The sequence below is a fragment of the Xenopus laevis genome, chromosome 2S (assembly GCF_017654675.1).
Source record: "Xenopus laevis strain J_2021 chromosome 2S, Xenopus_laevis_v10.1, whole genome shotgun sequence".
Taxonomy (NCBI): Eukaryota; Metazoa; Chordata; class Amphibia; order Anura; family Pipidae; genus Xenopus; species Xenopus laevis.
In genome coordinates, this window is record NC_054374.1 from 24695332 (window position 1) to 24710340 (window position 15009).

The 15009-nt window shown below is 40.5% G+C and overlaps 1 protein-coding gene across 5 annotated transcripts in view; it reads right to left on the bottom strand.

Moving 5' to 3' along the window:
- Nucleotides 1-15009, bottom strand: part of ildr2.S (immunoglobulin-like domain containing receptor 2 S homeolog) — a 119185-nt gene that overhangs the window by 44388 nt on the left and 59788 nt on the right. For 4 of the 5 annotated variants that reach the window (XM_018248970.2, XM_018248967.2, XM_018248968.2 and 1 more), the window contains exons 2-3: nucleotides 7654-7971; nucleotides 4276-4395 (exon numbers count right to left, since the gene is read on the bottom strand). In XM_018248970.2, the coding sequence (XP_018104459.1) occupies nucleotides 4276-4395; nucleotides 7654-7971 (438 nt within the window). Of the gene's footprint in view, nucleotides 1-4275; nucleotides 4396-7653; nucleotides 7972-15009 lie in introns of those variants that run through there. The other variant, XM_041583493.1, reaches the window with a different exon arrangement.

Here is a 15009-nt window from a genome sequence, read left to right on the forward strand (position 1 = left end):
TACTGTTGTGCCTGCCTGAAGATGCAAGTACTCTGTATTTCTCCATATCTGTATCTTTAGAATAGGGATTGACTGGGGTGCCCAGTACAGCCAGTAGAAGCTACAGGAGACCCTTGGCCTGCGTAGTGAGCATTACACAGTACCATATATAGTAAGACTTATTATTCCAAAGAGCCCCAGAAAATTAATTATTAAGGATTTTTCAGAGACTCATTTCAAGTGTTCTTCAGGACATAGCCTGATTTCATGGTCATGTTGGTCCCTGGGAATTATAGTAAAGGGAAGGGTCTGGAAATTAATCCAGGGGATCTCTGCCCCTATTTACCTCTGCTCTTCTTCTGACTGAAGCTGGTGTTTTCAGCAAGGGACCTTTTAAGAAGAAACAGACATTAACAGCACTAGAAATCCTTCCCTTTCTCTGTCCACTCTCTGTAACACGACTGTGAAAAATCAATAGGAGATTAAAAGAAAATGCCCATTTAATTCCCAGAGGGCAGATCTCTGGCACTCGAGCGCTTAATTGTTCCCGTGAATAAATACTGAGCATTGTTTGGCAAAGAGCCCCTGTATTTAATCCACTTAGGACTGGTATACAAACCACCGGCGCTATCAACCCTGGCTTTATAATAAACTTCATGCCCATGAATACAATTAGCGCTTCACTGGCACAAAAATGAAATATTAAGATTATAAGGGAAGCCAGACAAACTCGCACTTAACGGAAAACATATTTATTTTATACATATTAATAAACTAAATTCAAGACTTCATTTTCTTGTAAGACATTTAATGAAATCATCCCGCTATGAATTCATTGTCCAAAGGAGAACCAATAGACTGGGCCCTGCGATTTCTTGTGCAGGTTCTAACACAGCCATCCTCACTAATTCATTAAGAGTATGCTTCATTAGAATAAGAGCACTAAAAGTCAGGGAGAGCGGTGTATTCTACAGCAGAAACAAGAGTGTTTTTTTTATTTATTGAAATACTTGGTATACAACAAGTTCAGACTAAAGTAGAGGGAATGAGTCAACTTCAAGACAGAAGAAAATGTCACCCCCTCCCTCCCAGCTCCTTGTGATGGCACTGAGGACCACTCTCCTTTTCTAAATATACATTCAACTTAGCAGTCTTATTAGCGTCTTTGACGTCAACAGTCACCTCTATGCTGTAGGCACAGGAACCACTCTTCCCCCCATGCTCAGCATCACCTGGTTTCCCAACATGGAAACACTTGGAACACTGAAAGAGCAAGAGCGATGGGTCTATCCATTTGCAGCCCCATTAATGGGCACATGAATGCCAATGATTACCACTCAATGCTGTTGCCACTTACTTTAAAGGTTAGCATTGATATGGATTTCACATAGAAAAAAAGTGATTTCTTCCCAGAATCCACCTTCCTCCTTAGACCAAATGGAATGAACATGGGACATGTAGGCTCAGCTCCCACAGTTCTCTGTGTCATGAAGAGTAAGTGACTGGACAAAGAGAGCCATCTACAACTCACACAGTCAAATATATTTTAATGTTATAAATTATATGACTAATACAATTCATAATTATTTTTTAATTGATCCAGAAATAATGAACAGAGAAACCCCGTGTAGATGTCTCCAACATTTGATTTTATTAAGGGAGCTTACCTTTACTCTCCCTGCCTTCTGATTCTATGAAGCACTCCTACAAGCGGAATTAATAATCCACCATCTTTATTTCCAGTATTTTTCCAGTATTATAATAAGAAATATTTTGCAATTGTTTATATATATAGATACTATATCTACCAGTACCATCTCTTCAGGGTGAAAAGTCTATAGCTCTCGCTGTAATAAGACCAGATTACCTTTCTTCTAATTACAAATGATGCCCTCAAGTAGAGTTGTCACCCTTTATTCAGGCCTGTAATGGGTGGGTCCAAGAAGGGGCAGAATGTGCCATTTTGGGTGTAGCTGTGACATTGTTGGCGTGGGTCATGGCATTGTGGGGTGGAACTATGACATGAGGGATCTGAGGCAAATTCAGTAGGCAGGGTTAAGACCCACTTAGGAAACTAACGTCTTTGGGGCAGTTTGTAGGGGGACAGGATGGCCGGACAACTAGGTATGTCGGCTGCCGGTAAATTTGTAACACCAGCCCAGGCCTTGGCTGGGACTTTACTGGCTAGGCTAGTGAAATACTTTTCAGATGACAACCCAAACCTCAAGTCCTGTGCAGGGCTGGAACAAGGGGTAAGAAGTAGGTGCGTGTGCTTCAAAAGCATTTAGAGGGGTAGTGAGGGGAGCAAGTGCAACTGTGAGGGGAACTTAGAGTTATAGAGTGTGGACTATGGGGTGACGTGTGGACCTTGTGTTGGTGAGTGGGAGAAGAAAATTAGAAGGGGGGGGGGCAATTAGGCAAGGAACTGGGCCAAATAATATTGCCTTCGGTGCAAGTACTACTTGTCTCTGTAAAAACCTAATGCAGAATGTCCTCCTCCAGATTTACTTTGTTGTAATTGCTGTGCATGCTCTGAATATTTATAGAAAGTGTTCATATTACTCTTAGTCCCCTCATCAATCCTTCTACTAACCGACCTGGTGAGCTAACGAACGTTACAAATCTTATGTGCATCAAAGGTATAGTACAGTTCATGTTAATGAAAATCAAATAATATATATATATATATATATATATACACACCTATACTGTATATACTCACCATCTGTTCTAGCCCTTGGCACCGTGGCTAATTAATGAATCCAGCCTTGGAATATCCCTTGATTAAATTCCTAGCTAGCTATACAAACATTATATAAATATGCAGCTATAATAAAATATAATAAATATAATAAAATGTGCCATATCGATTCTATTTCAGAAAAAAACGCAAATAAAAATAAATGATACAGCTCCTGCAATATCCAATTCTCTTTTATACAACATAAACAAGCACACGGAAGCTGTCTGTGACAGTGCAGTGAGTTATAATGGAAAAAATAGAAAATAATTTTCTATTTCAGGGTTGATGGTCAACAAATTAACAGTGCGAGAGCCGACACCTCTGCAGTGCGGGAGCACTGTATATGCACTAAATGGTTACTTAGGCTTTACATTATGAGACATGATGGTTCAAGGTTACTCCATAAAAGGCATAATAATGTATTACCAGAGTGTTTCTATGCCTGCTAGGTATTTATAGCTGTGTAGCAAGCCTTCGTGCAATACCTGCCTCCCACACAACCTCCCAATGATCTTCTCTAAGGGACTTTATTGAGATAATCACAAATACAAAACAAGATAGTAGAGCATAGACATTAAAGGAACAGTAACACCAAAAAATGTAAAAGTGTATAAAAGTAAGAAAACCTAATGTACTGATTGCTCTGCACTGGTACTACTGGTGTGGTACAACTATAGTTTATATAAACAAGCTGCTGTGTAGCCATGGGGGCAGCCATTCAAGCACAGGGTACACAGTAGATAACAGATAAGTACTACTATAGTTTATATAAACAAGCTGCTGTGTAGCCATGGGGGCAGCCATTCAAGCACAGGATACACAGTAGATAACAGATAAGTACTACTATAGTTTATATAAACAAGCTGCTGGGTAGCCATGGGGGCAGCCATTCAAGCACAGGATACACAGTAGATAACAGATAAGTACTACTATAGTTTATATAAACACACTGCTGTGTAACCATGGGGGCAGCCATTCAAGCACAGGATACACAGTAGATAACAGATAAGTACTACTATAGTTTATATAAACAAGCTGCTGTGTAGCCATGGGGACAGACATTCAAAGCTGAAAAAAGAAGAAAAGGCACAGGATACACAGCAGATAACAGTTAAGCTCTTTAACATACAATGGGATTCTTCAGAGCTTATCTGTTATCTACTGTGTATCCTGTGCTTGAATGGCTGCCCCCATGGCTACACAGCAGCTTGTTTATATAAACTATAGTTGTGTTTCTGAAGCAAACACACCAGTTTTATCAGGCAGATCAATAGTACAGTAGACTGGCATTCCTTTAGAACACTTTAATTTTTTGGTGTTACTGTTCCTTTAAAAGGGGCGCTGGGCTGGTAGAGAGTCACACCTCTGGAGGGGTCACCCACTGGAGGGGCATCTGCTGACCTGCACATAATCACCTTGTAATATACAGTAGACACAAGTTTTAATTTAAACTAATGTAATTTTGTGCTTTGCACCTGTGGTCTGAAATGAGGCCTAAAGTGTCTCCGCCATACATACTATAGGTTAAAGGAATTAGGTGGGAAAATACTTACCCAATACAAGAACTTCCGCTCGGTCCTCATTTTTGCCCTCCAAGTCATCGGATGTAACAACAAGACAGTAATAGAGGCCACTGTCACCCCACTGCATATTTCCAAACTGGAGGTCGGCATCTGAAACCCACCAACAAATAAGATGTAAAGGGAAAGATAAACAGCATATGGCGCTCACCCAACATCTCATGCATCTTGAAACTAAATAGAAAATTCATGTAAACCTTCCTAATTTTCTACTTTTTAGTGGTTTGTAGGTATTTGCAGTTTTACACTACACTCTTTCAGAGCTGCTGTGTCAAAAAGTCTAGGGTTAAGTGTAGACTATATTTAAGCTATAAAGGTGCCACCTGAAAAAGTGCTCAGAGTAGTAGATTTACATTCATTTGGTATTGAGGATTAAACGCCTTTTAATGGCCTGCACTACTGACTTGCCTTTTTTAATTAGACCCTAAAGAAGCTTTAAAACCTCACAGTAAATTATTTTATTCAAATGGAGCCTATAGGAGATGGCCTTTCCGTAATTCAGAGCTTTCTGGATACCTGTATGAGAAGGAATGAGGGTACAGAGATTGATATCACTTATAGGGTTTTTCTGTTTATAGGAAAAGCTCTCATATAGCACTACTGAAAAATGTTTTTTGCATGGGGATAAGAATGTGAGAGCTCAGTTGGGACATCCTAATCCATGAAATTTCATATGGAATCCATACAGAAAGATATGCAACTTTCCTTCCATCTAACACTTAAGAGATAGACCTAATGTTACTAAGTGCTGCCAGTTTGTTGCACATCCCCTGCTACTTTCTAATAACAATTCCATTAGACTATACAGGGCCCTCTGTCTTCAATAATTCACCAAAAATATCAATGCAGAATATACAGGTATGGGAATCCATTATCTGGAAACCTGTTTTCCAGAATTACGCTAAGGACGTCTCCCATAGACTCCATTTTATCCAAATAATCCAAAATGTAAAAAATTATTTCCTTTTTCTCTGTAATAATAAAACAGTAGCTTGTACTTGATCCCAACTAAGATATAATTAATCCTTATTGGAAGCAAAACCAGCCTGTGTTTTTTTTAATGTTTACATGATTTTCTAGTAGACTTGAGGTATGAAGATCCAAATTACAGAAAATATCTGTTACATAGAAAACCCCAGGTCCTGAGCATTTTGGATAACAGGTCCCATACCTGTATAATAAATAAGGCGTAATTCCTGTAATGTTAACACTGGGCAAGTCAAACTCTATACCCGCCGTGGAGGTCGTTTATGAACACTGGGTATGCCTGTTGCTTTCATTGATCTACCTGCAGCTGGCTGGAAAACACCAATCACTGACTAGTTGCCATAGTTTATTTCCAGCTTCCAATTTATCCAGTGTTGACAAATAAGCTGCACCTGAGTTCATGCCAAGTCATACACCTCTTGGCTGAGAAAGCTGAATACTTTCATTTAACATTGGATACAGAACCATTGCGCAACTCGGAAAACAAAAACAGAGACAAGCGGCCAATAGACATGGCCCTAAGCTGCGTTACATAAACAAGACTCTGCCCCGGGAATAGCTTTAGTGCAGGGGCAGTAGATATAAAATCCACTGGAAACTGGCTAAAGTGCGTAGTGAAGTGGGAGGAACCAAAAGTGCATATTGAATAAATTGGCACAAATTAAAGGGAAAAGCCAATGTCAAAACGAGGACTAAGAGAGATAAAAGCAGCTAAACTATTAAAGTAGCAGTTTCAAAATTGTGTATACAGCATGTTTAGTAATTTAAGAATTTGCAATATACATACTCTATAAGATAAATATCATATTAGTCTCCAAATGATTCCATTCAAGCCTATTTTCTACCCTGCAGCACCCTCTCCAAATAAGTTCTAGTTCTCTACAAAATTAGACCCTATAGTCCTAGGGTCCACCAACGTTGTTTACCCATGAGCCACAATCATATGTAAAAAGAGTTGGGGAGCAACATAAGCGTTAAAAAAGCGACTGGGGTGCCAAATTAGGGCTGTGATTGTCTATCTGTTAGCCCCTGTGTGGACTGACAGCCAGCAGGAGACTTTATATGGCAGTACATCTGGTTTTTATGCAATCAAAATTTCATCTAAGCCTGGAATTAAAAAATAAGCACCTGCTTTGAGGCCACTGGGAGCAACATCCAAGGGGTTGGTGAGTAACATGTTGCTCATGAGCCACTGGTTGCGGTCACTGGGGTTTCCACACACAACCTGAAGTTTGGTGGAAAGGAAGGAGATAGGTCCATCCTTATGCAATATGGGAGCTCTGTTACGGACTTACGGAAAGTTCACTACAGCAAACAGAAGCTGTGGCTGCCACTGCCCTCCATTCTAAATGCCCCTATTCAGTGCAACCCCCCTCCCTCCCAAGGGTAATTGGTGATGCAGTGTAACCTGGGGGGTTTATCTTGTTAAACAATGACAAGCAGCGGCCTGCAATGCAAACATTAATATTTGTACATATTTGTAAATTATTGCACTAAACATGTTCCATTGGTTTTAAATAGGGAGAGAGTGAGAGCTTGACATATGTCGGGTAGGAGGGAACTTACGGAATAAGGAGCAGCACAACAAAAACAATGTTTAAATAAGTACTAACTACTTTTCATTTGCCTTTGTATTGACTTAATAAACATATTTTTGTTGCAAGAGACATTGTTCTCTCTGTCCCAATCCTCTATAGTAGAAAATGACGCGGGACATGGACTGGAGAGTAGGTCCACCAGAACCTCATCAGGCTCAATTGCATTCGTAGCTGTACTGTAGCTTTCCTAATGTCATGAATACAGTTATGGCTCAGTTTTTACAAAGAGCTCAAGGAGCTTAATATCCCTCTTGCGGTAATCCCTAGCAACCTTTTGGCATTTATTGCTTATTTTATACTAGGTGCTGAATTTTGCTTGGTTGCTGTGGGTTACTGAAAACAGAACTTCAGCACCTGTGTTTGTAAAGGAGTACCCAAATAAAATAAAATGTCACTGAATAGCTTATGTGGCTACGTCATTGAGAACATTTAGGCGTTGAATTTGTATGGCGGCCTTTATATTGATGCCAGTCCAGGGTGCAGCACATGCCCAGTGCATCACATCATTTTCCCTAGATAGCAAAAGGTTTGGGGGGCTCTTGTTGTGTATAATAATGAAAAGAAGTAAATGGAATGCCATTAACTGCGACAGTAGGTCACCAGTGATCCACCTCTTGGGATCTATACAAAGCAGATAGAGTTTGTGCCTTATTATATAAGAAGTACTATATATTGCATTTGGGCCCAGCAGTATGGCTGCATCTCAAGCTCTCCAATGACAGCAGCCATGTCAGTGAACCTATCTGCAACACACAAGACAAATTACCGTTCACAATGGTGACATCTCTTCCTTTGTAGAAGTCCCCCAATGTCACCGTAGATCCCTGCTTGGAGGCCACCGTCCGAACTGTTCTGCTGCCATCTGCACAGTCCAGGTACTGATTGCCCGTCACTCCCTTGCCCGGGATTTTACCAATGCCCAGAGCTTCCTCCATACGATCCAGGCAGAAGGATTTGTATCTCCACTGGATCACGACTGGCTGAGTTGAAGATGTCGCATATTGGCAACGTAATAACACTGATTGGAAGAGCATCACCACCTTCTTGTGTTCGGGCATCGTCACCTTGATCCCGTAGGTCATAGCTATGGACAGCCAAAAAGATAAACAATACGACTGTGTTAATATATGTATATTTTGTTTTATGTATGTTTAGGTATTTCTAGTGTATAATTATTCTAGTGTGCCATAATCCCAAAAAAGGGAGAAGGCCACTGCTCCAAACAGAATGGTGTAAGACTAAGGGCTCTTACTCACTGGCGTTCTGACCTGCGCTCCCCAGGCGCGTGTAGGCGCCGAACGCAGGAAAAATTAAGCATGTTGCGTCTCAACCTGCGTTCAGCGCCTACACGCGCCTGAGTGAGTACAGCCCCATTTGAAATAATGACATACATCTATTCCTGCGCTCCCCTGCGGCTGAACGCCAAAAAACGGAACGCAGGGGAGCGCAGGTCACAACGCCAGTGAGTAAGAGCCCTACGAAAGATGAGGTTGACCATTAGAAGCATGGCAAACCAAATTCACAGTATTGGTATTGGTTATAGTTTACAGGATCTGTTATCTGGAAACCCTTTATCCAAAAAGCTCCACATTACGGAAAGGATGTCTCCCATAGACTCCTAATCAAATAATCCAACATGTTTACAATTATTTCCTTTTACGCTGTAATAATAAAACAGTAGCTTGTACTTGATCCCAACTAAGATATAATTAATCCTTATTGGAAGCAAAACCAGCCTGTTGGGTTTATTTAATGTTTACGTGATTTTCTAGTAGACTTAAGGTATGAAGATCCAAATTACGGGTAAAAGCCCAGGTCCTGAGCATTTTGGATAACAGGTCTCGTACCTGTACTGTATTTTTTTATGTAAGAAATAATCACAAGGCCCTAGTGAATTTTCTATGTTGGGGTGAATTAAACTGGAAATGTAAATGGTGCAATATCAGTGTCCCTTTTAACAGTGTGAGTTATTTATTAGAATAACCATCTGTTTCATTAGAGACACAAATAGAAAGGCAATAATAAGCACTGAGGGGTGACCCTGTGGTTATTACTGAGTGAATATAATGGCTCCATGCCAGAGGGATAGGAACTACCAACATGTCTCCCAATGAGCCAATTTCTCTAACAGTTTCTGCTCTCACACCGAGGCTGCTCTGTAATATTCTGTATTAATATTGTGAGGAAATGGCTTGAATGAACAGAGGCTGTTAAACTCCTGCTGAGCATTTTGGGAGTCTCCTCCCAGCTGCTGCACTCACAAGAGTTCAGCAGTTCTGTAGTACATTGCTCTGAAACACACAATATCACTCTCCAGCTGAACCGAAGGATGACCGGAGATCGCTGACTTTATAACAACCTGGCTTTATTCAGGCACACACGTGCAAGACAAGATAACCTGTTTCATGCCCTAGTATATCGACACTTCCTCAGAACTTCCTTAGACAAGTTAATGCTTTTTGTGCCTTAGCATGTCGGCATTTCCTCAGAACTTCCTCAGACAAGTTAACACATTTTAAGCCCTAGTATGTAGGCACTTCCTCAGACAAGTTAACACGTTTCATGCCCTAGTATGTTGGCAGTTCCTCAGAACTTCCTCAGACAAGTTATTGCGTTTCATGCCCTAGTATGTTGGCACTTCCTCAGAACTTTCTTAGACAAGTTAATGCGTTTCATGCCCTAGTATGTCAGCACTTCCTCAGACAAGTTTTGTTTTGTGCCCTAGTATGTCGGCATGTACTCAGAACTTCCTCAGACAAGTTAACACATATCATGCCCTAATATGTCGACATTTCCTCAGAATTTCCTCAGACAAGTTAACGGGTTTCATGCCCTAGTATGTGGGCACTTCCTCAAACAAGTTAACGTGTTTTGTGCCCTAATATGTTGGCATTTCCTCAGAACTTCCTCAGGAAATTTACCGCATTTTGTGCCCTAGTAGTTAAGTTAATATGTGTCATGCCCTAGTGTGTCAACATTTCTTCAGAACTTCCTCAAACAAATTAACGCATTTTGTGCCCTAGTATGAAGGCATTTCCTCAGAACCTCCTCAGAAAAGTTACCGCGTTTTGTGCCCTAGTACATCAGCATTTCGTTAGCCAAGTTAAAGGGGACCTGTCACCCTAAGAAAAAATTTCAAATTCTTTTCTATCATGTTAGTTGAGCAAAATAAACTTTACTTACACTGTATTTATTATTTCAATTTTGTTTCCTTCTGTTTTGGAATTATACAATCACAGCAAGCAGGCAGCTGCCATTTTGTGGATACGGCTATTAAGGGAAATTGTGTATCACCCCAAAATCTTGTGTATGCACCAGAATGAGGGACCTAATGTCCATGTGCAGGGCCCTACACAATTATAGAGCCTGAGGAGGGAAGGGGGAATGTGAGGAGAGCAGTGACATGTAGGAAGTGCTGAATGGAAAGTGAAAGTAATTGATTGCCCTGCCTCTATGCCACGGGCATAGAGGTGGGGCAGGTAATATTTGATTGACAGTTTAGATATTTAAACACCTTTATAACAGGTATGGATATTTTAATGAAAACAATTTTTGGGGTTCCATATTTAATTTGGAAAGGACTTTCATTATGCAGTTTTTTATATGTAGGTGACAGGTCCACTTTAATATGTGTCATGCCCTAGTGTTTCAACATTTCCTCAGAACTTCCTCAGACAAGTTAACGCACTTCATGCCCGAGTATGTTGGTATTTCCTCATAACTTCCTCAGACAAGTTAACATGTTTCATGCCCAAGTATGTTGAGGAGGTTTTCCAAGTACCAAGCATAGCTGGTGTTGGAAGCCAGTAAAATATAGGGGCCTACTAATCAAGATACCCTGCTGCCTCTCCATATTCCTGTCTCTTATCCACTGTAGTGGGCGCAGTCATTCATATTGTACCTCCCAACATTTTCTCATTCTAAAGTCATAACCCCTGCACACCATGCCTCAATCACAACAATCTACAAATGACTCAATCAAGTCAGCACTATGTGGAGTGGGTTTGGAAGGGAGGGGGTCTGTGGGCAATTATTCATGAATAGTTTACCAGGGAGGGTGCAGGAGAGTTTGGGAACCAAATATGGGAAATGCTGGGGTTGATCACCATCAAACACTTTTTCCAATTTAGTTGTTTTCAGCTATTTCACCAGAAATAAAGACTTTTTGCAATTGCTTTCTATTTTCTATTTGTTTTTCTAATACTGAAGTGTAAACTTTAATTTTTCATCTTCTAAAGCTGCTGGGAGGGGGTCACTGACCCCCGTAACTATTCTAAATTGATATATTTAGTGGATACATTTGTTATCCATGGCTGTGCTGAACAGAATCCGTGAGTGTCATTAAAGACAGCTGCTAGAATTGATACAATAGTAGTAACAGAGACACTGTTGATAAATGTATCAATTCATGTAGCCACTACATGTATCAATTTGTAACAGTTCAGATGCTCCTGGATCACTGAGCTGCCAGACTGAAACACCAGAGTCATCAACATTAAAGGGGTTGTTCTCCTTTGGGTTAACTTTTAGTCTGATGTAGAGAGTGATATTCTGAGACAATTTGCAATCGTTCTTCATTTTTTAATATTTGTGGTTTTTGAGTTATTTAGCTTTTTATTGTGCAGCTCTTCAGTTTGCAATGTCAGCAGTTTGGTTGCTAGGTTCCAAATTCCCCTAGCAACCATGCATTGATTTGAATAAGAGAATGGAAAATGAATAGGAGAGGCCTGAATAGAAAGATGAATAATAAAAAGTAGCAATAACAATCAATGTTTAGCCTTAGGGCTCTTACTCACGAGCGGTTGTAGCTGTGCTCCCCTGGGTTCCTTTTTTCTGCGTTCAGCCGCAGGGGAGTGCAGGAATAGACGCATTACATTTTTTCCAATGGGGCTGTACTCACACAGACGCGTGTAGGCGCCGAACGCAGGTTGAGACGCAACATGCTGCATTTTTCCTGCGTTCGGTGCCTACACGCGCCTGTGTAAGTACAGCCCCATTGGAAAAAATGTAATGCGACTATTCCTGCGCTCCCCTGTGGCTGAACGCAGAAAAACGGGAGCGCAGCTACAACCGCTCGTGAGTAAGAGCCCTTACAGAGCATTTGTTTTTTTAGATGGGGTCAGTGACCCCCATGTGAAAGCTGGAAAGAGTCCAAAGAAAAAGCCAAGTTATTAAAAAAAACTATACAAATTAAATAATGAAGACCAATTCAAAAGTTGCTTAAAATTTGCCATTTTACAACATACTAAAAGTTAACTTGAAGGCGAGCCACCCCTTTAAACTTCAATATGAAAAAATGATAAAAAATTTAAAAAACGGAAAGCAATTGAAAAAAATTATTTATTTGTGGTGAACGATCTGAAATAACTAAACTGAAAAAAAGGGTTTGGAAGGTGAACAACCCCTTTAAGGTGGCCAGGCAGATTTAAGCTGCAGAATCCTTCAGACCGATCTGACAGGCCTCCGCGATAGATATTTGGCCAAAAATCACCCAGATTGGGCAGGCTTGATTTTTCTGTTGGATTGAGGGCACTATATCATTGATGCAGTCCTCTCTCCGACTTTTCGCATCCCCTTCATTGGAATTTGCCTGTCTTTAATTTAACAGTGTGTATATGGTTTAAAGGGGTTTTTGGCAACGGCAGATAAAGCAAAAAGTTAAAAAACTGTTTACAGAACGGTTGGCGGTGCTGCTATATACTGTAATTATTATAAATATATCAACCCCCCTGAGAAAAATCCTATGAGAATAAATCCTTTTTGCCTTTTTTGTGTGCCAGAAAGGTCAATTTCACCACTCAACAGATGTCTGTGCCAACAGGTTGGTTAATATTCAGCTCCGTCCCTCTTTACCAGGTTCCCCGTGGCATGTGCATGAATGTCTCCCCTCCCAATTCATATTGCAGCTAATTCCAGTAATCATTTCTGGACTCCTGCACAGAGGAAGCTTTTATTACCTTTGTGTTCCAATAAAAGGAATATGCACACCGCCGTGTCACAGGCAAAAAAAAGGTAAAGTTCTGAAAGCCAACGCCGACCTTCGAAGATAAACTGGCTCTGTATAACAACATAATTGCCTTAAAAGCACATAAACTTTTTTTTTTTATTCAAGATAATTTAATGGCTTATTAGAAACGCACTCGCTTTGCTTTTTTTTAACTTTTAAAATCTAGTTATGCTTGCCCTTTAGGAACAGCGATGAGTAAAGTTTGGTGGGAGTATAAACGCAGGGTTTAGAGACAGTAATCTTCTTCCATTCTGTTTAGTGTGTGTTCACAAAAATGTGGGCGACTCTCCCTCTTTAAGGGGCATCAACTGCCAATAGGGAGGGCTACGGCTGGGAATGTATTACGTCAACAGCGAAGTTTAAAGGGGATATAGACCCAAGTCAGAAAGAAACGGTAAGTTTTCAAAAAAAAGATTCCCAAAAAATTGAAAGCAGTGCCCCTTTTTTCGTAACTGGTTCTGTATCTCAAATGATATGACAAAAGTCCGTTCTCAAACCCACTGACCCACAACCCAACACTACCCGCAACTGCCTTACCCACAACCTGACCCAACGCCCACTACCAATGGACTACCTTCTTATAACAAGACTCAAGACTTGACCTACTACCCACAGACCAACTGATTGGCACCCATACCTGAATCCACAAGTAATACTGGCACACACTTGCATGTTATCTACTTTTCTGTGGGTAATCTTTGGGCACCCAAGCCTACCTCCAAGTCTGTTGATCAGATAGCTTCTGCCATACCTCCCAACTGTCCCTTTTTCGGAGGGACAGTCCCTCTTTTGACAGCTCAACCTGCAGTCCCTCATTTGTACTGGAAAGTCCCTCTTTTCTCTGCACTGAACAGCCAGAAAAAGAAACAAAGTTTCTCACTAAATTGGCTTTTAGCAGAAAGCCCAGAACAGCTAACAGGTGCAAATAAGATACTTTGTAACAATTTTGAGACATAAAAACAGTTTAGATAAGGAGAAATATTTTCAAACTTTCATAACCTGCCAAATTTTGTAAAACAAACATGGTAATTGGGGGTGTGGCCACAGAAAGGGGTGTGGTCAAAAAAATTGCTGCGCTATGTGCGGAAAAAAATTTTTTGTCCCTCTTTTTACTTCCAAAATGTTGGGAGGTATGGCTTCTGCTAAAGTCCAAACCATCAGGGCAGAGAACAGAAAGGGACAGACAGATTCTGCTTTACCATGGCAATTACATTTACAAATTACTTGAAAACCATTGAAAATGTGGAATGTATATTGGGAAGTTGCTTAGATCTGCAATTTTATATTGGGTTTGCTTACCCTTTAAGAGTGAACCATTTTTGCAACAGGTGTATGCTACTCTCAGGAACAAACAACCCAGAAAGAGTATGATAGATCTAAAAGGTCTTTGATGACCGTTTCATTAATAAAATAAATGAATAAACACAACGGACAAAAAGGGATCAAAGGGGTTATTAATGACGCCATGTTTTATGCAATAATTATGGTGTAATCGTGGCTGTGCTCCCAGTTGAATCTGCTGCACTTGTACCTGATGCACCAAGACGGACGCTATGGGGTCCGTTTACTAAAGTGCGTTAAAAATATTCGAACAATATATAAACAGAATTTTCGCCAAATATGTTATCGACAGTTTACTAACCTGCGGTAAATATAAATTTGCAAATTTTCTTGCGCAAGAATAATTGTTCGCCAGTTATCGCATTCGCTGAAAATAACGCTATGTACACATTAACGCATGGTTTACTAAACAGCGAAATGTGCTAAAGTCCAAATTAACGCCAGAATATTCACAAACTTTTACCGCCACTTATGTAGTGGCGTAAAAGTATTTTTTTCGCCAGAAAATTCTCAAGGGGCAGGAAATATCCCATAATACCCATCATTCTTTGCTGACAGGAGACAGATCTGTAGCTATTGCTGTCAGGATGTTTTGGCTTCTGCTTCTATCTGGTGCAACAGCAGCAGTTTCAGCTCAGAGGCGTATTATTGGCAGCGGCATCACAGTCCAAGGATTCGTCAGCCCCTACGCTTTTTTGGTTTCATTGTGATTGGCTACATTAAACTGTGCATTTCTATGAAGCAAAGAGATTGACTGGTATCATTTCTTGTTCA